We start from the raw sequence: 23,778 nt of genomic DNA on the forward strand, positions 1-23,778 counted from the left end.
CTCTAGGAAGGCACGCCCCTCGCCCCGCCCACAGCGCCCCACCCCCTCCGCGCGCTCACCTTCCTCCGAGGACCCGGCAGGACTGGGGCTGGAAGGAGGAGGGCAGAGAGGCTTGGTCATCCTCGAAGCAGATGTGGTCGCCCAGGAAGTCGGGGCCGGAGAAAAGCTGGATCTGAAGGCAGAGAAGGGAGTGATAAGAGTGCAGGAGGGCGCAGGAGCAGGACAGAAGGAGCTGGTGAAAAAAGATCCAAGAGCTTTGAAATGAGGGAACCGCGTCCAAGACTGCCTCCTTACCTTCGAGACGAAGTGCAGATCATGCTCCCCGACCTGAAGGAAGGGACCAGTTTCGAGACTCAAAGAGGCTGTCAACCCTTGGCCCCTATTTATTCCACTAGATTTCAATGTCACCAGCGCAGAGATAACTTGCACGGCTTTCTAACGGGGCAATGTCTCCGCCCCGGCGCCCCGCCCCGGCGCCCCTCCCCTCCCCGGCGCCCCGCCCCTCCCCGGCTCCCCGCCCCTCCCCGGCGCCCCGCCCTTGATCTTTGCCCACTGTCCCGCCCCTCTCCGGGCCCTGCCCGCTGTGGCACACACCTGCAGTACCGGCTGCAGGGAGGCGAGGGCGCTGTTGCCCGCGCCCCAGTCATCGCAATTGCGGTACACGCCCTTCTCCAGCACGTACTGTTCGCCTGAGAAGCCCACCTGTTCATAGGCCACCCACCTGCAGGAAAAGCAAGGTGTGGATCAACGGGGTAAAGCTGCACCTCTCCCACAACCACGCTCACCCCGAGAGTCGGGCCGGTTCACTTACACACCGCTGAGCACGTGGATGGCCTGTGTGTGTGGCCCATGTTGCACGAGTTCCACATCCGGCAGTGCCGTGCTCACCTCCACGCCAGGCCCATGGAAGTCCATGGCTTCAAACAGCACCACTGCCGGGTCCCCGAAGTCCTGGGCCCCAGGGATAGACAGGTTTCTTCAGCCCATGACTGGAAACACCTGGGGGTACCCAGACCCCAAAGACGCAGCCCACCCAGTGTGACCCTCATCAAACACTTGGAGAACTAGGAGCGGGGTTCTGGTTCTTCCCTCATTGTACTGGGGCAGTCAGCTGTGACCAGAGGCAGTGGCAGAGACCAATTACCAGTGCTTACCGTCCGGATGATCCGCAGGGAGGTCAGCAATTCGTCATAGCCGCCCCAGTGTGACCAGCTGGCATACTCGCCTTCCTCCAGGAGGTACTGGTGGCCACGGAAGCCTGCCTTCTCATAGCCCACCCAGCTGGTGGCAGGGGACAATGGACATACTCAGTTACAGGAAGTCCCTGGATAGGCTTCCCTACCCCAGAAGACACAGGTCCCATCCCATCCCAAGGCAACCATCAGTAGGGGTGATGAGATAGAAGAAACCACCGCAAGTCCTCACCAGCCCCCTAGAACCCGCAAGGACCCCACAGAGGCCAGGTTGGGGCTCTGGCTGTCCTCTGGCTGCTGAAGGTTATAGATGTCTCGGCTCACTTCCCAGCTCTTGCCCTGAAAGCCTGGAGCCTCATACACCACAGCCTGGGGATGGGGAGGGGGAATAGGGTGTCAGTTGCTGGGGTGTCCCTGGACTCAGACAACCTCAGCCAGCCCAAGAATGGCTCTGCCCAGTACCAGCCTCACTGAGCTCCACCTGTCTGTATTCTGACCCCTGCCCTGTCCTTACACATCAAAAGCCAGTTCCCAATAAGCCTTTTGGTTCCATCCTACCAGGCCCAGCTTCTGGTCCCCCACCATCCTCTTGTGGCTTACAGTCTGGACCATGATAACCACCCCCACAACAATGGCCCTCTCTGGCCCTGAAGCCCAGCTCCTTACCTTGGGCTCCCCTGGTTTCTCCACGCTTGGACATCCCTGCAGAGGAGACGTTGCTGAGACACTGTCCCCAGAGGTGGGGAAAACAGATGGGACTGGGGAACCTAACCTAGGATTTTCTTGATTTTGAGACCCCTTACAAGTGGCAGACCATGTTCTTCCTCTTCCTCCACCCTTGGACGAATCTTCCCTCTCTTCCAGTTCCAGTAGGACCTCCTGAGTTGTCTGCCAGGAGCCCGGCTCTACAGTTCCAGTTCCCCTCTCCTGCCCACAGATGTAGGACCATACTACTTAGGACAAGGGACAGGGTGGCTTATAGGTGTTTCCTGCTCCTTACCAATTTCATGGGCTTCAGGGAGCCCACAGTGGGGTCTGATGCACCCCAGGGCTCCAAAGTAGGGTACTCTCCAGGCTCCAGGATATAAGGGGTATCTTCAAAGAATGGCTTGGGGTACAGCATCCACCTGGGGAAGGTAGAAAAAGTGTTGCACCCCAGTTCCCAAAGAACACCCCCAGACCACAGACTAAACTTTGGAAGTTTAGATCTTTCACCCCTCACCTCTGCCACACATACTGCTTTCTCTATTCATTTAATAACAGATATTGAGGGGCATGGACTCTGAGCTGGCCCCACTTCCAGCATCATCAGTACAGTACTGACCAAACACACACATTCATGACCTCCTCGAGATTACAGTCTCACTCCACTCCTCCCAACTGAGATGTTTCCTCCTCCAGGAGGGCTTCTTTGCCTATCCCCTCACCCCCACCTTCAGCCACTTTGGTGCTTTTCTGTGTTCTTGAAACCCTGTGCTCCCCACCCTACAACGCTGGACTGCTATTGTCCACCAGTACATGCTGCACCAGTAGCCTGAGTGCGTTTTGTAATTGTTTATTTATTTATTTTATTTGGTACAAGTTCTCGCCACACAGCTTAGACTCAGTGATCATCCTGTCTCAGCCTCCCCAGGGCTGGAATTACAGGCATGGGGGCACGACCAGGCCCGGCTTCAGTGGCCGGCTCAGCTGCTGGCCAGCATGGAATGTAGTACCAGGGCTAGAACTCAGGTCCTTGTGCTTGCCAGGCAGGTGCTTAGACCACCAAGCTATCTCCCCAGCCGCCTGGGCACTTTTGAAGTGAGGAACTGTGTTCTGTCACCTGTGTCCCCAGCACCCAGCACAGTAGTGAATGTTGTAACTCAAACTCACAGTCCTGCAGAGACAGTGGCAGATGCCACTTTCAGGGGTCTCTCCAGGCCACCAGGGTCCTTTAAGGCCTCGGTTAGCTTCACTTGCTCACCCTTGAGGCCCTTCTCAGAGAACAGGATGATCTCTGGGATGCAGTAGTCCTGAAGAAAGAGAAGCGGGGACAACGAGGTATATTGCAGCCCTCTTTGGAGACCACTGTGCCCCTCTCCTGCTTCCCCAAGTCTGCAACCAGAGCACCAGGTCACTCCTGGAAAATCTCTCTGGCTCACTCCCCCAAAACCGGGGTGGGGGGCCACTGGGGTGTTCTTGCAAGCTCAGCTAGCCAAGCCTGAGACCAAAAGTTCTTCACCCACCTTTGGGAGCTGAAACCAAAGATCCCAGGAGAAGCTGCAAAGCATAACACCCTTCCCTTGGGTCTTTGGGCAACCTGACTTCCTGCCTGGTGGAAGAGTGAGTGAGCTGGTAAGCCACTTCCTGAGGGCCAGCTTTAGGTACTTTTCTAATTTCCGTCCTGCTTTGCTATTTCTGTTGTTAATGTATTTTTGGTAGCAGGACCTCAGGCATGTTAAGTACACGCTGCACCCCTGAACTAACCACTACACCTCCAGGCCTCCGGACACCTGAAGCTCACTGCAGACAACAGGTCTTCTCTGCTTTCTGAGTGTTTCTTTACCCCACAGGACCATTTTCACTCACTCAGTCATTCATTTAATGACTGTGAAGCATCTGCTGAGTGTGGCACCCCCAGTGAGCGTTATTGGTTCATTTGAAGCTGAGGAAAGTGAGGCTCAGGAAATGAAGTGAACTGCCCAAGGTCACGAAGCCAAGAACAGAGCAGCATAGTTTGTGTTCAGTGTTGCAACCTGGCACCACCCACGTACCTGGCACACAGTAGGTACCCACTCAGTGCTGAATGAATCCAGCCATCCTAAGCTGTTTTAACTTCAAAGCCTTGTGTTTCTCTTCTACCTCATTACCTCCCACACCAAGGCAAATTTATTGTGAGTTTCTCACAATAAATTGTCCGTAACTGGACAGGCTTTGAAACCAGCTATATCTTCCTCCTGGGACACTGTCAGCTGCACCAGCAAGATTGTAACAACTCAAGACTTAGTTACTCAGTATTTCATTAAAAACAAAAACACCCAAGCTAGACCCTGCTTAGATTCACGGCTCCTTCTACTCAGTCTCTCTGAGGGAAGTCAAGGTTATTTTTATCGGGTTTATTAATTCATGCTCTGAAAACAAGGTTGTTGTTCTTTGCTTTGCAAATATAAAATTACAATGTTGACTTTTCAAACTCTTCTTTCCCTGAAATCTCTGGGACATCCTGAGATTTCCAGCTGGGACTCCTGAGATTTCCAGCCCCCTCTGGTCTTCCTGACTTTTTCCTGATGTCCAGAAGGGTGTTCATAAATTCCCTGGTCTGGTCACACCATCTTCCTGCTTTGAACCAGCCCTCACAGCTGGTCTAACTGGTGGGTAGGGCAGAGAACCCCCCTACCATGCCTGGCACTCAGGGAATGGCACCCAGCAACTGGTGAGCACCTGTGAACAGGGCACCTTGCACTGGGTGCTGGGTAAACCTGGCCCATTCCTGCCACTCAGACTTCATTCTGCCTGAGTACCAGCTGAGACCTCCCTAAACTGCCTTCTTAAGCTGGGGGTTGGCCTGTGCCTGGCCCTCTCTCCGCACCCCCCCCCAGACTGGACACACCCTAGCATCTCTTTCTTCCCCCATGCCGCCAAGGTCAGGAACCTCTAGCTGGCCCCCCCATTCCCACCCTGTCTCCCAGAGTTCCCACTCCAGGCACGAGGCTGCCCCTACCCAGCCTGCTCACCCGGACAATCTGCCTGAGGGAGCCAATGCCAGCAGTGCTCCATGCCGGCCGGAGGGCTTTGAGTTCCACATCTCCTTCAGGCAGGACCAGCTTCCGGCCCTGGAACTCTGGCTGTTCGTACAGCGCCCAGCTGTGTGCACAAAGACTGCAGGTCACAGTGGGGAAGGAGGGCATGCCCACGCTCTCTAAGTAGCTGATGGGGTTTCTGCCCTTTGTACCCCAGGGTCACAGCCAGGCACACTAACCATCCTCGCACCACCCTTACGGAGGCCGCAAGGTCCCAGCCTGAGGCATCCGCAGTGTCTTTCCAGATCTCCCTGCTGCTGCCCTGGCAGCCAGGGTCCGAGAAGAAGATCACCTGAGAAGGCACAGCACGTGTCCTCACGTTGCATCCCTAGGCCCCATCTCCTGCCACCCCTGCCTATGTGCCCCACATGCCTACCTTCCCAGGCCGGGTGTTCAGCTTGCCCTGGGCCTTCAAGGATGGGCTCTGGAACAGAGGAAGTAATCAGAAGTCTTATGGGCTTCCCTATCTGCTGCTCCTGAACAAGCTACCATCCTACGGGCATTACATCCTCCCTATTGGCCTCTACCTCCAAGAAGCTGATCCATAGAGGATGTCACACCAGTTTCCAACCACCAAGGGCTTTTTACTCCCTTCCCCAGCTTCCAGAACATGGAAGCCATCATCCATTAGTACGAACTTCCGGCTATGCAAGCTAGGGAGACTGAGGCTCGGAGTTGTGGTTTGCATAGGTTAACTGAACTACACCTCATGACCAAGCCTCCTTCCAATCTCTAGGGATTTTGACTCCCAGTACCATTATCCTCACACCACCCAAACCTGCACCTCGGGGAAGCCAGGCACCTCCCCACCCACCCAAGGCCTCACTCACCCACCCCTCCAGGGGCCGGGCACGTGTCAGCATCTCTGGTGGCGGCCTTCCACTGCACAGCAGGGGCAACTGTCCAGGCACCTTCTTGAGCCCCGGTGCCTCATGGGGTGGCAGAGCAGAGAGTTTTGTACCCAGTGGTTCCAGGGTAGGGGCCTCCTTGGTGGCAGACACCAGACTGCTAAAGAGAATGCTGCTACCAAGCCTCGAAGTGGGCCGGTTGCCAGTCTGCACTTCCAGCCCAAGTTCTGGGTGATGGTTCCTGGCATCCGCTACATGTTTCTTCATCATTTCCAGGGGTGAGCAAGAGTCCTGGGTGGGCCTGGTAGAATGGGAGCCCCAGGAGGGGCTGGGTCCTGCTTTTTCCAGCTTGAGCTGGAGTTTCTCATCATCACTCAGGTAGGGGTTCTCTAGTTCCTCCTCCTCCTCCTCCTCCTCTTGCTCCTCCTCATCCAAGGTGGGCACCTCCTGGGGACTGGGTCCCAGGACCCATGGTCCAGGCTGGTCCTCCTCGATGGCGGGCAATGTGGCGTACATGGCCAAGTAGGAGGAGCGTGGGGCTCGGGGCAGCCGGTGAGTGCGGAGGATTTCAGGAGGCTCCATGCTCCGTAGAGTATCGAGAAAAATCTCCAGGTCAGCAGTCAGGGCCATCTCATCCTCCTCACTTGCTGACTGTGGAAGTGGCTTGCCCTCAGTAGAGTCAGGGACAAGCTGGGCCTCCGTGCCTGCTTCTGTTTCCACTGGCATTGCAAGAGGGGTGCCTTCTACAGCAGAGGACTCCCCACTCACAGAGGGGGATGGGACAGGAGAAACAGCAGGGCTCTGGATGTCCTCTTTTTGAGTAGGGGATGAGACAGGGCTCCCTTTGGCACCTAGGATGGCTTTGTCCTCTTTGGAGAGTAGGGGAACAGGAGCAGTCGGGCCTTGAACAGTCTCTTCCTTGGGAAGGGAGGGGGCAGGGCTGCTTTCAACACTCTGGACAACCTCTTTCTGGGAGCCAAGACCTCCTTCTGGGCCCTGGACAGCCTTGGTGGGCTTAGGGGATGAGGCCTTGGGAGCATCAGGGCCCTGAAGTGCCTCTTTCTCAGTAAAGGAGGAGACAGGCACATTCTCAGAGTCCTGAACAAGCTTATTCCTTGGGGAGGAGGTGGCAGAAAGACTTGCTGGGCTGGGGACAGTCTTCTTCCTGATAGAAGGTGGAACTAGAGGTTGTTCAGGCACTGTAACAGCCTTGGCCCTCTCCACGGGAGGGATGGGTACAGCCGCGGGATCTGCAAGCCCTTCCTTCTCCAGGCCCTGTGGATGGGGCTGGGCCCTGGGCTGAGAAGCAACCACAGGCTGCTCTGGGTACTGGGCCAAGGCCAGAGAGGAAGCATGGGTCTGGGGTCTGGGAGAGGAGGGCACTGGTGCTTGGTCCCCAGAAGTCTGGGGAGGCAGTGGAGTAGGGATAGAGGCTCCCTGTACCCTTAGGGTCTCACAGGTCCCAGCATCCAGGGCACTGCCTTGGTCTTGGTCTGGGTGGGCTGTAGGACCATCATGTTTCTGGGGTGCATGAGGACTCACTGTGCTGCTGGCAGGTACCTTTAGCTGGGCTGTCCCCATCTCAGGCAGCTGCCCCAGGGCTGTCCCCCCTGTGCCACCCAGTCCCTGGCTCCTCGGCACAACATTCGTGGGCCTAGGGAGGCGACTGGCAGGAAATTTGTTCTCAGCAGTCACCAGGCTACTCAGCAGCTCCCGGGCTTTGCTGTGGCCAGATGAGCCCTCAGCCTGGGGTCTCACCACCACCGCCCGGATAGAGCGGGACACATGGCGGCCCCTCGGCAAGGTCTCACCTGATGGCGCTGGTCCCGAGGTCACTGAGCTGCTCATCTGGCGGTCCACATGGCCCCCCACTACTGTGGTTGTGCGCACAGTGCGTAACATTCGACACTCCTCACGGTTCCAGGAGTTCCCACCAGTGGGACTCACACCTGGGTGGGGGCTTGGCTCCCGGGGCCCAGGCAGAGGCACCAGCAGCTGAGTCCTGGCCATGGCTCCCATGCCTGGTGGCTCAGTCCTAGGAGCCTGGGGCATGCTGTCTGTCTGGTCTGCAGCCTCCATCAGCCTTGCTATCGGCCTTTTCTCCTTTGGAGGTGGCACATACTTCTTGGAAAAGATGGGCCCATGGCTCTGGAAGTTTGTGGAGCCAGCCTTATCCTGAACACCCTGGTGATTCACAGTCTCTTCTTCCCGAGTAGCAAAGCCATTGACTTCCTCTCGAAGGTGAGTGTACCCAAACACTTCCTCTCGGGCCCCTGACACCAGGGACACCTTGTGAAAACGGTGTCTAATTTCTTCCTGGGCTGGAGGCCGCTGTCGCCACATCAGTGTGGCACTTACCACTCGGGCCTCAGCCCGGGCAGGAGGCCCAGCTGCCTCCTCCATGTCGAGCCCCAGCAACCTGTCCAGGGGTGTTCTCGTCACGCTGTGGTCCAGCACCCTGCAAACAGTTCCAGGAAGAAGAGAGATGAGTATTAGAGGGTGGCTAGGATGGCTGCGTTCCTGACGGGCAGAATAACTACCCCTGCCACGCACATGCGGGGCACCCTCAGGCATTCACTTGACCTTTCGGTCTCTGTTTCCTTGTCTGTACAGTGGGTGTGATATTCCCAGTTCTGATGGGATTCACTCCTTACTCATCTCCCCACTTTCAAGAGATTCCCTCTGTCAAGATCCTTCAAAGGCTGAGGCCTGAGCCTAGAAGGAGGGAGAAAGGAGAGAGCAGAAAGGAAGATGAGTCTGGCCTGCTGGCCCACGGATGGCCTGAGCCTCTGCCCAAGGAGCCCCGGGTCTAATCCTCCAGGCGGGCTAAAAACCAGAAAGGCAGATACTGCATAAGCATTATTCCCACCCATTCCTGCCACAGGTTCCTTAAAAGACAAATTCAAAAGAAGTGGGCTTTGGGCTCAGGCACAGCTGAGTCCCTGCTGACCCCACGCTCACTATCTGGATGACCTTGGCAGGCCACATTTCTTCCAGACTCAGGGTCCCCAGCCACACAACAGGAGTCCTAAGAATGCATGTTTCACAGGACCTTGCAAGGCAGGACACAGTAGGAGAGAAAGAATGAAATCCTGCTTTATAAACTACAGTGCTGACTCATAAACGTCACACTGTCATCTCGGAGGTTTGTGACCAAATGTTAGCAGGTGTGCATACACAAGCACTGGGGAGAACAGCCAGACCGCAGGGGCTCACTGAGAGGTACAACAGCGGGGCTCAGGGGAGCCCCTGAGGCAGCGATGACAAAAGTTTTCAAGGATACAAACAATCTGCTGAGGCACATGTGGGAGGGGGTGGCCACCACTGCTCTAAGTTCACAGCACTCTTGAGTTTTATACACGTTTTCCTCCATCATCTCTGAAATCATTATTTTACCCACAGTAGAGAAGAAACAAGATCAGAGAACTTCCCAAGCTCTGGTTTGAAGCCACATCTGGATCATCTTCCCCTTACTCTTGGAGACGTGAGGGCCTGGGTCTTGTTTCAGGGGAGGTTTATATTGTTTTTGGTGCCGAGGACCAAACCCAGGGCTGCCAGCTTGCTAGGCAAGCATTCTACCGCTGAGCCAAATCCCCAGCCCCATAGGTCTTTCTTTTCTGACCCTCTCTTCATCTCTCTGGTTACCTACAACCTACTTTCCTAGAGGACCTCTACTTTCTCAGGAGCTGGTGAATTTCCAGATCCTAAGAGAAACAGGAACAATACTGTCCTATTGATTTTTTTTTTTTTTTTTTTTTTTGAACTCAGTACCTTGCACTTGCCAGGCAAGCACTTATTCCACTGAGCTATCTCCCTGAACCCAATACTGTCCTATTGAAACCTTAGAAGAACTTGGGGAGTCTGTGACCTCAGTAAATTGTTACTAATTATAATTAAACACTCCCATTTTGTACAAGAGATTTTTTTTAGTTAAGGAATTGCCCAGGGTCACACAGAAGCGAGTCAAGGTTTTACCTCAATATTAAGTGTTTAACCACCCAGCAAACTCCCTAACTCCCCTAGGTAAACTGAGCCTCTGGTTTGAGTGTCCTGGAGGGGCCGTCTACCCCATCATTACTCCCAGGCAGCCCTGACAATGACAATCCCGTTCTCAGCTCCCATAGACCCCAGAGGTCAGCCTGTTCATCCCTATTCTTGGCCTAGCCCGCCACAGGCCTGTGGCCCCTCTCAAAGGGGTAGCACTTGGAGGCCCCATCCTGGGCCAGAAATGGACCCACTCCCCCAGTTTCCCTCCCGTAACTCCTCCCTGTCCCTCCTGAGAAGCTGATGGAGCCCTGAACTTTGACCCTGCTCTGTGGCCCCAGCAATGAGTCAGGGTTTATGGGGAGCAGAGATGAAAGGGGCTGAGGCCCAGGGAAGCCTGACTGGACTCCCAGACCATGGGGGTGCTCTGACGGCATCTGGGACAGAGCCTTGGGGATCCCGGACAGCTTCAGGTAAGGAGGGGGGAAGCTTAGGTGATCCTAATTCTTTCCCAAGGCCAGGGCTTCCTGAGAATAGCACACACCCTGACATCCAGCACCCCATCTTCTTGAGAGATGGTCTTTCTTCTCCCCTTACCTGCCTGGCACTCTGCCCGCATGGAGCCCCAACACTCACCACAGCCCTGTGAAGTTTCTATCCTCCCTCACTGGATCCCCTGTCCACTTTTGATGATACTAACAACTCCCTGCTATTCACCAAGACTCTGGCCCTGATGACGCTGAGAGTAAAAGGCAAGGCCTGTGTTCCAACCATCTATTCATGCATCATTCGTTGGTCATCCATTTAATGCCAAGCATGTCGGGCCATGTGCTAGGCCCTGGTTTCTAATCAAAGTGTTATCTTAAGAATCCAGAGGTGAAAGAAACAGATTTCTTTTTTTAAGAATCAGGTATTTGAGGACTGGTGATATAGCTCAGCAGCATAGCACCTGTCTGGGAAGTATGAGATCCTGAGTTTGATTTCCAGTATAAAAAAAAAAAAAGAATTCACATATTGAGGTCCCACAGACTCAAAGGAAGCCTGAGAGGAAGCTATTGGTAATTGACTTAGGTACTTCCTGTGAACTCCTGGCAATCAGAATTCCATACCTTTCTCAGCCCAACCCTCAGCACAACCCAACCCCTGGACAACACCCCTGACAGCCATTCATTCCACAAGCATGTGGTCACTGGCTTCTCACATACTTCTAGGGACAGGGAGGTCACCACTTGACAATTCACCTGCCCCATCCTTGGACAGTCATGCCTGCTAGAAGGTTCTTTAAACTTTGCTGAGATCTGCCTGCCTGGAGCTCCCCATTTTGTCCTGGTTCAGGAGACACTCCCCACTAACTAGTTGCCTCTATTGGGCAAGAAGATATACCCATTTCCAAGGTACTCTCTTCTCCAAGGCCCCAGACCAGAAGTGGAGTTGTTAGCAGGGTGACCTGCAGCCTCTAAACGAGGCTTGTGGCTGGGAAGGGGAAAGGGGAAGTGTGGGAAAAATCTTTGTCCAACCTAACAAGTCCTGGATCTCCCCGCTTATGTGTGAGTCACCCCCAAACTAGGCCAAACCAGTCGGCAGGCCTACATGCTGACAAATACAGGCATACACAAGAGTCACACGGAGCACAAAAATATGTACAGACCCCTAAAGAAGCACAGCCTGACATACACATCCACACACAGGCACGCAGAGACACAATAGACATAACAAGTCACATAGCCACACACACAACACAGACACAGTGGCACTCACCCGTGTGCACATTCCCAGTCCATACAGTCAAGTCATAGCCACAAACTCTTCTCTCCTTGAAATGCAGCTGTACTTGAACACAGCCTCAAGCATCTGAATGCAAAGCCATCTATCTCCCCATCTGGGTCCCATGTCCTCAAATTTGCAAATGCTGGCCTAGAGAACTTTCCTCTGAAAAGTGGACATAAAAAGAAGATGTCCCTGGAGGTCACCCCCTCCCGCTCTAAGGGGGTCCCAGCCTCCAACAGGAGTCTGTTACTAACCCCCTGGATTCAAAGCAGCCAGGGGATGGCAAGAGGAGGCACGCTCAGGCTCCCGCTCTTTTCCTTCCCCTTCGCCAAGGCTCGCCCCTACCTTCTTCCCTGTCCCTTAGATGGGGCTCTAGACAGCTCTTCCCTAGAACAGAACCAGACCACTGACTTCTGCCCAGACAACCTGGGCATCGCTGCCTCGGCCTCTGCTGGCATAGTGCTGCCCAATGCACTCCTGCACAGCGTCATGGGGAACCGTGGGTTCCACAGCAACCACAGTCACCCTCTGCGCCCACTCAGGGTCCAAGCGGCTTCTTTAGGAGGCTGCATAGGAAAATGGGTAGAGCACAAGCAGTTGTAGAAAGCTGGGATCAAATGCTGGTTCCCTACACTATCCAGGTGGCTTTGGGCAAGTGACTTGGCCTTGCTGAACGTTAGCTTTGAACTCTTACTTAGGTGGTGGGTTAAGTTCCTATTTCAGGGGACTGCTGTGAGGATTAAATAAAATTATGTTTAGAAAACAAACACTAAGTGTCAGCCACCACCTTCATTAATAGGAGATCCTCAGAGGCTGCCTGGGCCTGGGACCTCATCCTAGGGTCTTTAAGGAAATTCCAGGTTCAGCCCTCTTCCCTGAGTTTGAGAGCTCCCCATTCCCCATCCTGGAGCCCACCAGGCAGCAGAGCCAAATAAACCAAGTCTCAGGCGCCTATTCCCATGGCCGCCAGCACAAAGCCAGGTGGGGTAATTATTGCTGCCACTGAGGTGTAATTAATAAGCATCCCTGCTATTTTGGCAGCCCAGCACTCTGGAGTTCAAAGGTTGTTCCTGTAACCTGACTACCAAATCCACTCAATAATACAAGGCCCAGAGAGGTTAAGCAATTTGCCTCAAGACAGCCAGCATCTTGGCTGAGTGCCTGTTCCCAGGCTGGGTCTGTGACCTCCTGAACAGAACTGAGGAGTGGTTGGTGGGTGTTGCTGAGAAGAAAGTGACCCCTCAAGCTGCCCATCTTTTCCATGACAAAATTACCCCTCCTCGGATGGGCAGGGGCAGAGAGCAGCGGTGGGTCCCAGGGTACCTCCGGGAGGGAGAGAAGACAGATGAAGGGGGCAGGGTGGCAGAGGCAGCTCCGGAGCAGGTGCCAAATGAAAGAGTCTGCAGTCGGAGAAGTTAGAGACAGGCAGAAAGACCCAAGAGGAAACACAGCCACCAGGATCCCATCTCACCATCAGATCCAAAGAACCGACCTCTACTCACCGTCCACGTGGGGACCCAGGCTTCCAGCTGGCCTGACACTGGGCCACGCTCCCCTGGTGCAGCAGCGGGGCTCTCGGCTGGGGTTCCTGGGGCAGGTCGGTCAGGCACCCCGTGATGGGGCGGAGCCCCTGGGGAGGCTCCTGCCAGCCCCTGGATTCCTCAGGGCCGCAGGGGTGGGGAGCTGGTTGGGCCGGTTCCTCACCCTCCTCCCCAGGTGTCTGCCCACACCCCTGTAGGGTGACAGTGATGTGGTAGCGGGTCCTCCTGGCCAAGGGACGTAAGTGTGGGGCTGAGTCTGACAGGACAGGCCCTGGGGTGTCCTGCTCGCCCTTTGCCCCTTCCACCTCAGGGACAGATGCTGGGTGGGGCGTTGGGGTTGCATTTTCCAGATTGCTGGGCGGCTCCAACCTCCCAGTGACTGTGACGTCCTGGGCTAGGCGTGGGGGGTGCTGGCAGACACGGTCTGGGGTTCCCTGTGCCATATATGGAGGATCAGGCCGCGGAAGTGAGGGGTGCTGGGCACCATCAGGTTTTGCAGAGGCCACAGCCAGGGCCAGGTCCACGGGTGCCATGGAATTGTAGTTGGCCAGGTCTGAGGCGCTGCCCACAGCTGGCCTCTGCAGGCGCCCCAAGGGCTCAGCAAGGCGCCCCAAGGGCTGCTGTTGCTTCCTGTGGCTCCCAACCCGAAGATCCCATTCTGAATGGCTCTGGGCGTGGACCTGGGGAAAACCAGGGAGATACAGAGACAGGAATAGAGACATTGTGAAGGCATCTCCCCTGTGTCCTCCATGTGTCCCTGGCTGTGCCTCTCTGCCTACTTTGGCACAAGGGAAGCTAAGTAGGATCTGACACCCAGCTGAGCTGCACTAACAGACACTGCCAGGGCCACCAGAGCTGGGTAAAGGGGCAGGGCCCTGGAATGGTTCTTCAGCATTAAACTCAGGCTGTCCCATTGCATGCAAGAAGAAAGTGAGGCCCAAGAGGACAGTGACATGACTAGGGTCTCACTGCAAGGCAGAGAGGGCTCCCAATCCTCACACGCCCCACTGCCTCCCAGATGATGCAGCTCTGGGGTTTGGCCCTGCCTTCCTAGGGCCATGACCTTGGCTGCCTCACAGGCCTACTGCTACTTTCCCAGGCATCTACAGCAAGCCTCTGCTCTTTGGCACCAAGTGTCCTGGAGATTAAGTGTTGCGTGGGCATGCCTGCCTCGAGTGCCCATGGCCTCTGCCTGCTGCAGGCTACTTGAGGACCTGCAGCCACCTCCCTTGGGCCCTGCCAGCCTAAAAAATTCCCACAGAACACCAGGGAGGAGGTCGTCCCTGGGCAAGAGGTAAAGGGGACATTCGGGAAGCAGGGAAGGGTAAACACCTGGTGTCTGTCTACTCAATTCCCTGGGATCCAGCCGAGCTGTGGCTATGGAGGGAGAAGCCTCAGCATCCAGATGCACATGGACATGACCTCCCCGCCAACTACCAGTTTTCCCAGGTGGACTTGCGTCCTTAGCAATAGGAGAACCATACACAGGGTCAAAATTCCCCTTACCAGGAAGGGGCCTTTGATCTCAAGTGCTTTCTTTCCCTAGGAGTTGGATACTTCAAGAGACAAGAGAGTAGTGTGACTGGTGTGGGGCCCTGGGCCTGAATCCCAGGGCTGCTACTTGCTGGCTGCAATACCCCCTGCATCTCAGTTTCCCCATGTGTAGAATGAGGTGATAACAATAGCACCTGGCTCCCTGGAGTACTGCGCAGATTGGGTGAGATAATCCACATATTGAGTACTCAATTAAACTCCTGTCATTATGCATGATATTTGGGACCAAAGAGAGAGTCATGTGGCTGCTTCCTCCACCTCCAGAGAAGGCTGCCCTCTGCAACTCTAAGGGGAGAATATCTGTCTGTCCAATTCATAGCTCAGATCCCCACTGCAGAAAGCTAAGTCACATGCTCAGTGTTATTTCTGGGGGTCCTTGGGAGGAAGTGAGGAAAAGGAGCCCAAGATGAGTAGAGGTCAAGGCAGTAGGAGGAGGGAGTTCCTAGGAGCAGGCCTTTCTCCTACATGCTTCTCCTAAGGACCTCAGCATTAGGACACACATTTCCTGAGCATCCAGGCCCCGTGCTAGATTATCTTCATAGACCTCAGAAAGGCATTGTTGTGCCCATTTTTCAGATGAAAACACTGAGGTTTAGAAGTGCAGAGGGATCTCCTCAGGGTCACACAGTGAATCAGCCAGAGGATTAGAACTTGCGTTGTGTGACTTGTAAGTCAGGGTTCTCAGAACCTGACCAGCCCTCCCTAAGTTTCTGCCCCCCTTATTTCTCCTCCAGGTTTTCTCCTACCTTTAGTCTGACATCGCAGGTGCTGCCCTGGCCCTGGGCCAGGTCAGGGCAGCTCTGGCCACCCCAGGGCCTAGGAAGAAAACAGAGGAAGAGAATGGAGTAGTCTCTTCCTGTCCTCAGACCATCACCCCCGACTGGGCCCAGTAGCCCTTTCCCCAATCTTCTCTTAGGGCACACAGATGAGGAGCAAGAAGCCCTCAAACCTTTGTGGAACACCTATGTGGCAGCCTCTTCTGCTCCCTCCCCCAGCTGACTGCCCCACCCCTGGAGGCAGAGACAGGGACACGCATGGGTTGGGACCAAAATGGGGACCAGTCCAGGCATGGTGGCACACACCAATAATCCTAGCACTTGAGAAGCTGAGGCAAGAGGAGCATGAGTTGAAGACCAGCCTGGGCTACACAGTGAGTTGAAGGCCAGTTTGAACAGCATAGTGAAACCCTGTCTCAAAAAACAAAGAAAGAAAAAAAAAGTGTGTATACAGGCCAGCGAAATACCTCAGCAGTCTAGTGTCTGTTCAGGCAAGCTTAGGCAAAGTGCAGGGACCACGGTTGGACCCCAGGTACCACATGCCGCACCAGCTCCACCCTCAAGGCGGGCTGAGCCCATCACAAAAAAAGTGTATTTGGAGTGGGGAGTAAGGAGGTGGCAGGAAAGCGGCAGGAGAGGTGGGGGAGGGGGGGGACCAGTCCTGAATCAGGCCCAGAACAGAGAGAAGACAGTGCTTTAGTGGCTCCAAAGGTCCACATTTGACAAGGCCAACCTGAGTACCAAGCAGGCACTAGGTTATGCGCCTCCACAGTCACCATTCTGCCTCACAATATTCCTATCAGGTGGGTATCCAAGCCCTTATTTTTCAGATAAGGAAACTGAGGCCCAAAGCGCCTTGCTTGGAGCCACACAGCTAGTGAGCTTTGGAGTTAGGCCCCAAGGACTGTCCCAATCAAAGGTCAGTCATTACTGCACTAAGGGGAACATGAAGAGGAAGTACCTTGTCCCTCTGTCCCAGCCCCCACCCTGGGCAATGAGCCAGGATTAGAGGCCTGTGCCTCAGGTGGGGATTCCCTTTCCATGGCTGACAGGAGCTGAGTCTATGTGCAAACATGGCCTGTGTCACCACGTCAGTCACAGCCCCTCCCCACTTCCCTCACTCCTGACTCACTTGCATCCCCAGCTGCCTGCTTTGTGGGTCTGGGGAAGGCCACCCAAGACTATAGGGCTGGTTTCCAACAGCCTGGGAAAAGGGAGGGGGGCGTGTCTTCCTGGAGGGGGTGGGCAGGGCACTGTTAGTATGGGTACCCTGGGCAGCCAGCTTCTAGACCAGAACCTCCCCTCTCTACAGTGAGACAGCCACATGAACCCCTCCCTTCACCAGCCCCACCTTGCCTCACCCCTCCTGGGGAGGCTGAAGACAGCTGTGTGATAAGATCAGAACAAATTGCTGGGTAACTGCATAGACACACAAACACCTCACTGCTGAGAACACACACTCTGCCGACAGAGGGCCTGTGAGCTATTGGGCCCTCTGGATTTTCTTTCCCGTTTAGACAGACACCAGCTACCAGGAATGCCCAGGGAGGTGAAGCAACTTGCTCAAGGTCATCAGGCCAGTGGCACCAGGCTTGGGAGTTTGGCAAGTGTCCAAGACAACAGAGCTCCAGGATGTGAGCTCTGGAGTCAAGACTGCTGATGAGTGTAACCCAGCTCCACCACTTCCCCACTGTGTGACTGTGGGCAGGTGACTTCACCTCTCTGAGCCTCCATTTCTAGATCTGAATCACAAGCAAGACCTCATAGGGCTGCCATGAAGTTTGATGAGCTAATCTGACCAAACCACTAAAGCAAGTGGCAAATAAAGGTTTATTGTTATTACAATCTAGAGCTATCTCCAGGTGAGGACACATGCAATGCCATTGTACAAGGCAACTTGGAATCTGCTAGGACTCCCTGTTTTCAGAGAACAGAAGACCAGAGGCACATTGACCTGTGATGTGGAAATCAAAGTCCACGCGGCAGGAACTGCCACGTTTGTCCTTAAACTGCCTCTAGGGAAGAAATCATGAAATTGTCAGTTGTTTTAAGGTTTTACTAGAAAGCAGAGGCATTCCATAATCACAGATCCAAAATCGTGGTACACTGGACACATACATTTTTATGCTCCACGACAAAGACCCTCATGCATGCTGATCTGAGCACTCAAAACACTTCTAATACACTTGGACAGACAGACAGACAGACACCTCTACCTCCCCCGTTTCTGCATCTCCTCTCACCTATCCCGGGGTCTGGCCTCCTCTGAGGTCTCCTTCCCCCTGCGTTCCCTCCGGACCCCTAGTCCTGCCAGGAGGCGGCCCAGGCGGGCCCCCAGGCCCCCACGCCGCTCGGTCATGATGAGGCCACAGCCCCGGGCTTGTGTAGTCAGGACACCTGACTGCTGGGCCTCCCGGATCCGCTGCATCCGCGGAGAACGCCTCCTCCGGCCCGCCCCACACGCCCATCTTAACCAAACAGCGGCCCCGCCCGCAAGCGTGGCGGCCGGGACGTGACTTAGATGCTTCCAAGGCCCTAACCTGGGGTGCGCTCAGGAGACAGTGGCCCCTGGCCACTCCGCCCGAGCTCCATCCCCACCCCATTCCTGCTTTCTGTCATAGTCTGTGCTGCATCTTCAGTCCTCTGGAGGCGACAGAAGCGGATCTGGTGCGCTCACACAGCCAGCTGGCCTTGCGGGAGCTGGGGCGCGGGAAGAGCGCACCGGGACGGCAGGGGCGGGGCCAGAAGTGGGCGTGGTCTTTCACTGGGCGGGGCCTAACCCGAGGGTCGGTTCCGACTCGGGGCCACGGGGGTGATCAGCTTGGCTTTGGGACCTCCGTGGGTTTTGGAGCCGAATCTCACGCTGCCTTCCGTCGCCCTAGTAGTCTCACTGCGAGGATTCTCCTGTCCTGGAGCCACCGACGACCCAGAGCGGGAATCTCGCTTAGCACTGAGGTGAGGAAGCAGCACCCAACCCACACATTGGTGATGGTGCCCCCTGCCGGAAGCCAGTGGGAGAACCAACCCCATGCAGTCCGAAAATTAGTCTTCAGTCATTGCCTGGGTTTATTGTAGCTCTAACCTGGCTCTCCTTGCTCTCAGTGCTCTTTTCCACCTCATGCTCCCTGACTCACGAGTGTGTGTGTGTGTATGTGTATGTGTGTGTGTGTGCGCGCGCGCGCGTGGAAACCTTGAACTTTTAAGGGGATCTCCTGGAACCACAGGGAGATAAGTCTCAGGAGAGTCCCAATCCTGGCCCTCTTTGTCATTTCTTCCCTGCCCACAGTCCTAAGTATCCATCTGCTACCGCAGCCATTAGCCTCTGTCCTTTGTGCTAACTAGACCTAGCGTAAAGCGGGCATTGTGCCTATGCGTCGTGAGTGGGCAGTGATCTCTTATGTCCCGTTCCTTGCTGCTTGCAGGAGCACACCACACCTGACTGTGACAGGATAGATTAGCTGAGGGTGCAGGTGGCTAAGTAGGGAGTGTGAGACCAGAGGTGATGGGAAGCAGCGAATGGACATCTGGACAGGTCTTGGGAAAACTGTTCTGAAAAGAGGGCACTGCAGCCCGTGCTGGGCAGCACAACCTGAATCTGGCAGAGTCCTGGAGGGCTGGACTGTCCATCAGTGAGCTGAAATGGAGGGTTTGGTTTCAGATTGGACATAGATAGAATGGACAAACCCAGTGTTAATAGATGGCTCAGGTAAAGTGTGAGGTCTGGCAAGTACACCGTGGAAGCACAGGAAGCCTCAACTCATTTTGAAAATCCTTTAATGGCTCTGCCCTTACTCTTTCCCCTGTGCAGACCTGGCTTTGGCTGGCTGCCCTTGCTTTTCCTGGGATACCAAAGACACCTGGACCCTGTCCTTGTCCCGACCCATCTGCTTTTCTGAGAGGGCACCCCAACAAGAGCCAGTGCTCACTGGTGCCATTGGGAAAGGCAGTTGAGAGAAGCCAGAGGCAGGCAGGAGTGAGCCAGGCTGCAGGGCTGTGGAGCGTGCCGCTGATGGTGCAGATTCAGATGGATGTGCTGGGTGAAGTGGCTGGCGCAGACACTGCACCAGAAGGGCTGGACCCTGGAGTGCAAGCGCAGGTGGGTCTTGAGATTGCTAGAGCTGCTGAAGGACTTGTGGCACATCTGACAAGAATGGGCACTGGCGTCAGTTATGTCCTCTAGGCTGGCCTGGGATCTCTTTCCCCCTCGAATTTTGGAAGCATCCCCTGCCCATCTCCCTCTTGGTGCAGGCCAGGAAGTTTCCTGGCGATTCCCTCTCTGAAACTCACAGTATCTGTCATATGAAAGCTGGGCAGACCCAGGTCAGTGCCCTTTGATTCCCTGTGCCATCCTGTCTAAGTGTGTTCTCTCTGAGCCTTCCTTTCTTCTTTTTTTTTTATTTTTCAACAAATAATACACTGCATATATTCTTCTTAGTGCTTCCTTTCTTCTTATCAGTAACATGTGACTATTAGTTCCAAGTCTCATGTACTGAGGTGGACTGAACGAGATAATCACATAGAACACATATGTGAGGTTGCAGCCATCAATGGATATGCAATAAACATTTACTGGGGGCTGAACATGCCAGAATTTGGTCTCATAGGCTTCCCTAGGAGGTCCTCTGAACCTCTGCTCAGGGAAAAGCCACTAATCAGAGATCACATCACAGCCAGCCTGACTATAGCCTTGACTCCGAACCACTACGCTGCTCTCACCTCTGCCTTCTGGCCTCCCAAGGGATAGAGTCATCCTGGAAGGAGGGACCTACATAACTAATGATTTTCCCACTTGCATACTGTATAGCTACTATGGCCTTAATTTGTCCCGCAACCCTGGGAGCTAAGTAATGGCTATGCATTCTCCAGGACTTCCAAATTCATTGCTCTTACTCCTCGGCAATATCACTCATCATAACCTGAGAGAGGTCACTTCACCTTCCTCCAGCTCCCATTGCTAGCTCTGCCTTGTTGGGTTTTCTGGTTTTCACTTGCTCAGAGAGCTGGGGCACAGGTGCTTAGGTGCCACCCACACCCACCGCCACCCCCAGGTGTACAGCTCCTCTCCAGCTGCAGGAGACAGGGAGGAGAGGAAGGTCTCACCTGGCACTTGTGAGGTCGCTCCCCAGTGTGCACCATATGGTGCTTCTGCAGGTGGGCAAACTGGGTGAAGCTCTTCTGGCACAGGGCACACTTGAATGGTCGCTCTCCACTGTGCACGCGCAGGTGGACCTGGGCCAGGCATGGGAGACAAGCTGCCAAGTGCCCCGAGCCACAGCAAGGCCAGGGATCCTCTCTAAATCTCTGTCTAGCTCTATGCAGCATTCCTTGTGGCCATCCAGACCTCTTGATTGCCCCTTTCTCTGTCACCTCTGGGGTACTCACACTCTTTCTCCTGCTGCTATGCAAACAAGACCAGCAGTATTACTTTATAAGCTTGCTAGAAATGAAGATTCTCAGGCCTCACCCTAGACCTGCTGAGGCAAAATCTTTGGGGCCAGGTCCTGGAAATCTGCAGGTTTATTAGTTGTCCAGATCGTTTGACACCCATTAAAGTTTAAGAACTCCTGCCGCTGAGAAACCATATTGGTTTCTATTCCCCAATAGCCATAACTTTGTTGTGAACTTTGGTGGGCACCAATTTGCTCATAGCTTCCTGTCTTTGATAACAAGCGATTCTCCTATGCCCGCCCCCTGCTGGATAATGCAAGTGATGACGCCAACAGCGCTGGGGCAGCTTTGTGGGATCTCGCTTAAAAAAGGTTTGCCTCTGGTCTATGGTCAGGAGTCACAGAAACCTACCCATTCCACCATTTGAGCTTCAAACAAAATAAACTTAACTGGGAAAGAGCTCCGCGGTTATCTGGCAAAAAGCTTTACATTAGATGTTTACAGACTGAAATCAAAACCTATCCTCACCATTTCCCAGAAACCCTCCCCACTAGAAGCCTCAGTTTCCCCATTTTTAACTTACAGTTGCTCTCATAGTCCTTCCAACGTGGGAAGGACTTTGGTGGTGCCCTTTTATCCTGTATCTACCCACATGAAGGGTCCAAGGTCATCCAGCGCTAGAGGACGCCCAGGAATGCTCTCTAGCTCTCAGATCTTGATTCTGGAAGCCACCAGCAGGGAAAGAGGTCACTGAAAGACCGAGGGGGAGGGGGCGGAGCCAGGAGGCAGATACCTTGAGGTTGGAGAGCTGCCCAAAGCTCTTGCTGCACACGTTGCATTCGTATAGGATTTTGCCATTTTCTTTCTTCAGTGGGTAGGGGAGAGCGGTGGTGCCCACCCGGGAGCCCATGGAGGCCCGCTTCGCTGGAGCTGGCATGCCAGCCTGCTTTGTTCTCAGGGAGGGGGTTGGGACAGCTCTAAGGCCTGAATGCAGGGTCTGGGAGCACAGGGTGGGGTCAGAGGCTTGAAAGGCCCCATGATTGAGAAGCAGGATCTCCCTTGGGGTGCTGGGGTGCTCAGGGTCATTGGCCATGATGGGATAGGTGGTGTCTTGCGGCAGTATGAAGAGGTAGGGACACTGTACCGAAGGCAGGGCTCTATAGGTGAACAGATAAGGTGGAAGCAGGAGAAGTGGGTACCTGGGGTAGAGGGGGAAGAAGTGGAGTGGGAACTCCATGGAGATAGGAGTGGAAAGAGGGCGGAAACAGAACGCTGCGGGGCTAGGGCTCTTTCTATTCAGCTGGGCAGTTGGACTGGAGCTGTTTGGAGGAGTCAGGTCCAGGCAGGGGGCTCCTGGGCCAGCTGTTTCAGGCTGCCTTTCCATCTTGTCCCTGCTTAGCAAGTACTTGGCTGTGAGCTTTTCATCGTCAATGGAGCAGTTGTGCAGCCCCGGGGCCCTGTGCTCTAAGCAGGAAAAAGAATAAGGTCAGATCTCCAAGGCAGGTGGTAAAGGTCTGTCCCCCATCCAACCTGCCCAGCCTGGCTGAGAATGAACTCCAGCCCAGAGGGTGGGGGAGACTTGGGCAAGAGGCCTCCCTTGCTGTGCTTCCGTCTTCCCAGCTGCTGTTGTGCTGGCTAATAAGAACTGCTAGTCTTTCAGTAGTGCTCTGCAGTTTCAGGGAGTGAAAACAGTTCAGAAAGCCTATTGGGTATCCTGGTGGAGAAGTCGAGTGGGCAGCTGGATAAATTGATTTGGAGTTCAAAGGAGAGGCCTGAACTGGAGACATAAATTTGGGTGCTGGTGGGGCTGGTGAGATGGCTCAGTGGTCTAAAGCACCTACTTGGAACAAGCTAAGCCAAGCAAAGCACAGGGACCGCAGTTCAATCCCCCAGCACCACATGCCAGCCAGCCCCGCCCCCTGGTGGGCTGAGCTGGCCACACACACACACACACACACACACACACACACACACACACAAAATAAATAAATAAATAAATAAAATAAATAAAATAAAAAAAAAATTGGGTGCTGGTCAGGTGTGGCGGCATAAACATGTAATCTCATTACATGGGAGGCTGAAGCAGGAGGATTGCTTAGAGTTCGAGGCCAGCTTAAACTGCATAGTGAGACCCTGTCTCTAACTAATTGACTAAATAGATAGATAACTAAATAAATAAATAAAATGAATAATAATAAATCTAGGTACTTTGGGCCCAGATGAGATCACATAGGGTGACACTATATCTTGTGTATTCAAAGTGACAGCTGCTATATACATGTGAATAAATGTATTTATTTTTAAAAATTTATATTAAAAATGAGTTTAAACTGGACATGGTGGTACATGCCTGTAATTCCAGAACTCAGAAAACTGAGGCAGGAGACCATCATGAATTCAAGACCCTACTCAAACAAACAAACAAACAAACAAACAATAACAACAAAAATTTTCATTAAAAATCTACTTTTTCAGGGCTGGTGGTATAGCTCAGCTGACTAAGCGCTTGCTTAGGTAAATGTGGGGGCCAGGGCTCCATCCCTGGCATCGCATGCTATGTGGGCCCTGCTCCCCAGGCGCACTGAGTTGGCAGTGGAGGCTGAGCATGGCAGTGCATGCCAGTAATCCCAGCACTGGGGAGGCAGAAATCACGAGTCTGAGCTGATAGTGAGACCCTGTACACACACACACACACACACACACACACACACACAACCCTTTTTAAAAAAGAATCTGGGCCGGGGAGATAGCTCAGTGGAATAAGCGCTTGCCTGGCAAGTGCAAGGGCCTGAGTTCAATCCCCGGTTCCGCAAAATAAATAAATAAATGTAAAAAAAGAATCTACTTTTTCTAGGGCTGGGGAGATAGCTCAGTGATATAAGTGCCTGCCTGGCAAGTGCAAAGTCCTGAGTTTGATCCCTAGTACCACAAAATAATAATAATAATAA

General features: G+C 54.1%; 2 protein-coding genes across 4 annotated transcripts in view; both read right to left on the reverse strand.

The window, feature by feature from the left end:
• Positions 1-17,828, reverse strand: part of Crybg2 (crystallin beta-gamma domain containing 2) — a 26,580-nt gene extending 8,752 nt beyond the window's left edge. The window contains exons 1-16 of one of the 3 annotated variants that reach the window (XM_023703094.1): positions 17,686-17,828; positions 15,413-15,482; positions 13,074-13,792; positions 5,803-8,278; positions 5,349-5,396; positions 5,152-5,264; positions 4,907-5,036; positions 3,066-3,205; positions 2,194-2,320; positions 1,860-1,895; positions 1,426-1,562; positions 1,155-1,281; positions 812-951; positions 595-721; positions 295-327; positions 60-172 (exon numbers count right to left, since the gene is read on the reverse strand). In XM_023703094.1, the coding sequence (XP_023558862.1) occupies positions 60-172; positions 295-327; positions 595-721; positions 812-951; positions 1,155-1,281; positions 1,426-1,562; positions 1,860-1,895; positions 2,194-2,320; positions 3,066-3,205; positions 4,907-5,036; positions 5,152-5,264; positions 5,349-5,396; positions 5,803-8,278; positions 13,074-13,792; positions 15,413-15,482; positions 17,686-17,801 (4,652 nt within the window). In that variant the 5' untranslated portion in view covers positions 17,802-17,828. Of the gene's footprint in view, positions 1-59; positions 173-294; positions 328-592; positions 722-811; positions 952-1,154; positions 1,282-1,425; positions 1,563-1,859; positions 1,896-2,193; positions 2,321-3,065; positions 3,206-4,906; positions 5,037-5,151; positions 5,265-5,348; positions 5,397-5,802; positions 8,279-13,063; positions 13,793-15,412; positions 15,483-17,685 lie in introns of those variants that run through there. The other 2 variants (XM_023703095.1, XM_004642839.2) reach the window with 2 other exon arrangements.
• Positions 17,829-19,247: 1,419 nt separating this feature from the next.
• Positions 19,248-23,778, reverse strand: part of Znf683 (zinc finger protein 683) — a 7,850-nt gene continuing 3,319 nt past the window's right edge. The window contains exons 4-6 of the mRNA XM_023703079.1: positions 21,624-22,294; positions 20,543-20,671; positions 19,248-19,583 (exon numbers count right to left, since the gene is read on the reverse strand). Of these exons, the coding sequence (XP_023558847.1) occupies positions 19,365-19,583; positions 20,543-20,671; positions 21,624-22,294 (1,019 nt within the window). The 3' untranslated portion in view covers positions 19,248-19,364. The remainder of the gene's footprint in view (positions 19,584-20,542; positions 20,672-21,623; positions 22,295-23,778) is intronic.

Source organism: Octodon degus, unplaced genomic scaffold, assembly GCF_000260255.1.
Source record: "Octodon degus isolate 3935 unplaced genomic scaffold, OctDeg1.0 scaffold00163, whole genome shotgun sequence".
In the NCBI taxonomy this organism is placed as follows: Eukaryota; Metazoa; Chordata; class Mammalia; order Rodentia; family Octodontidae; genus Octodon; species Octodon degus.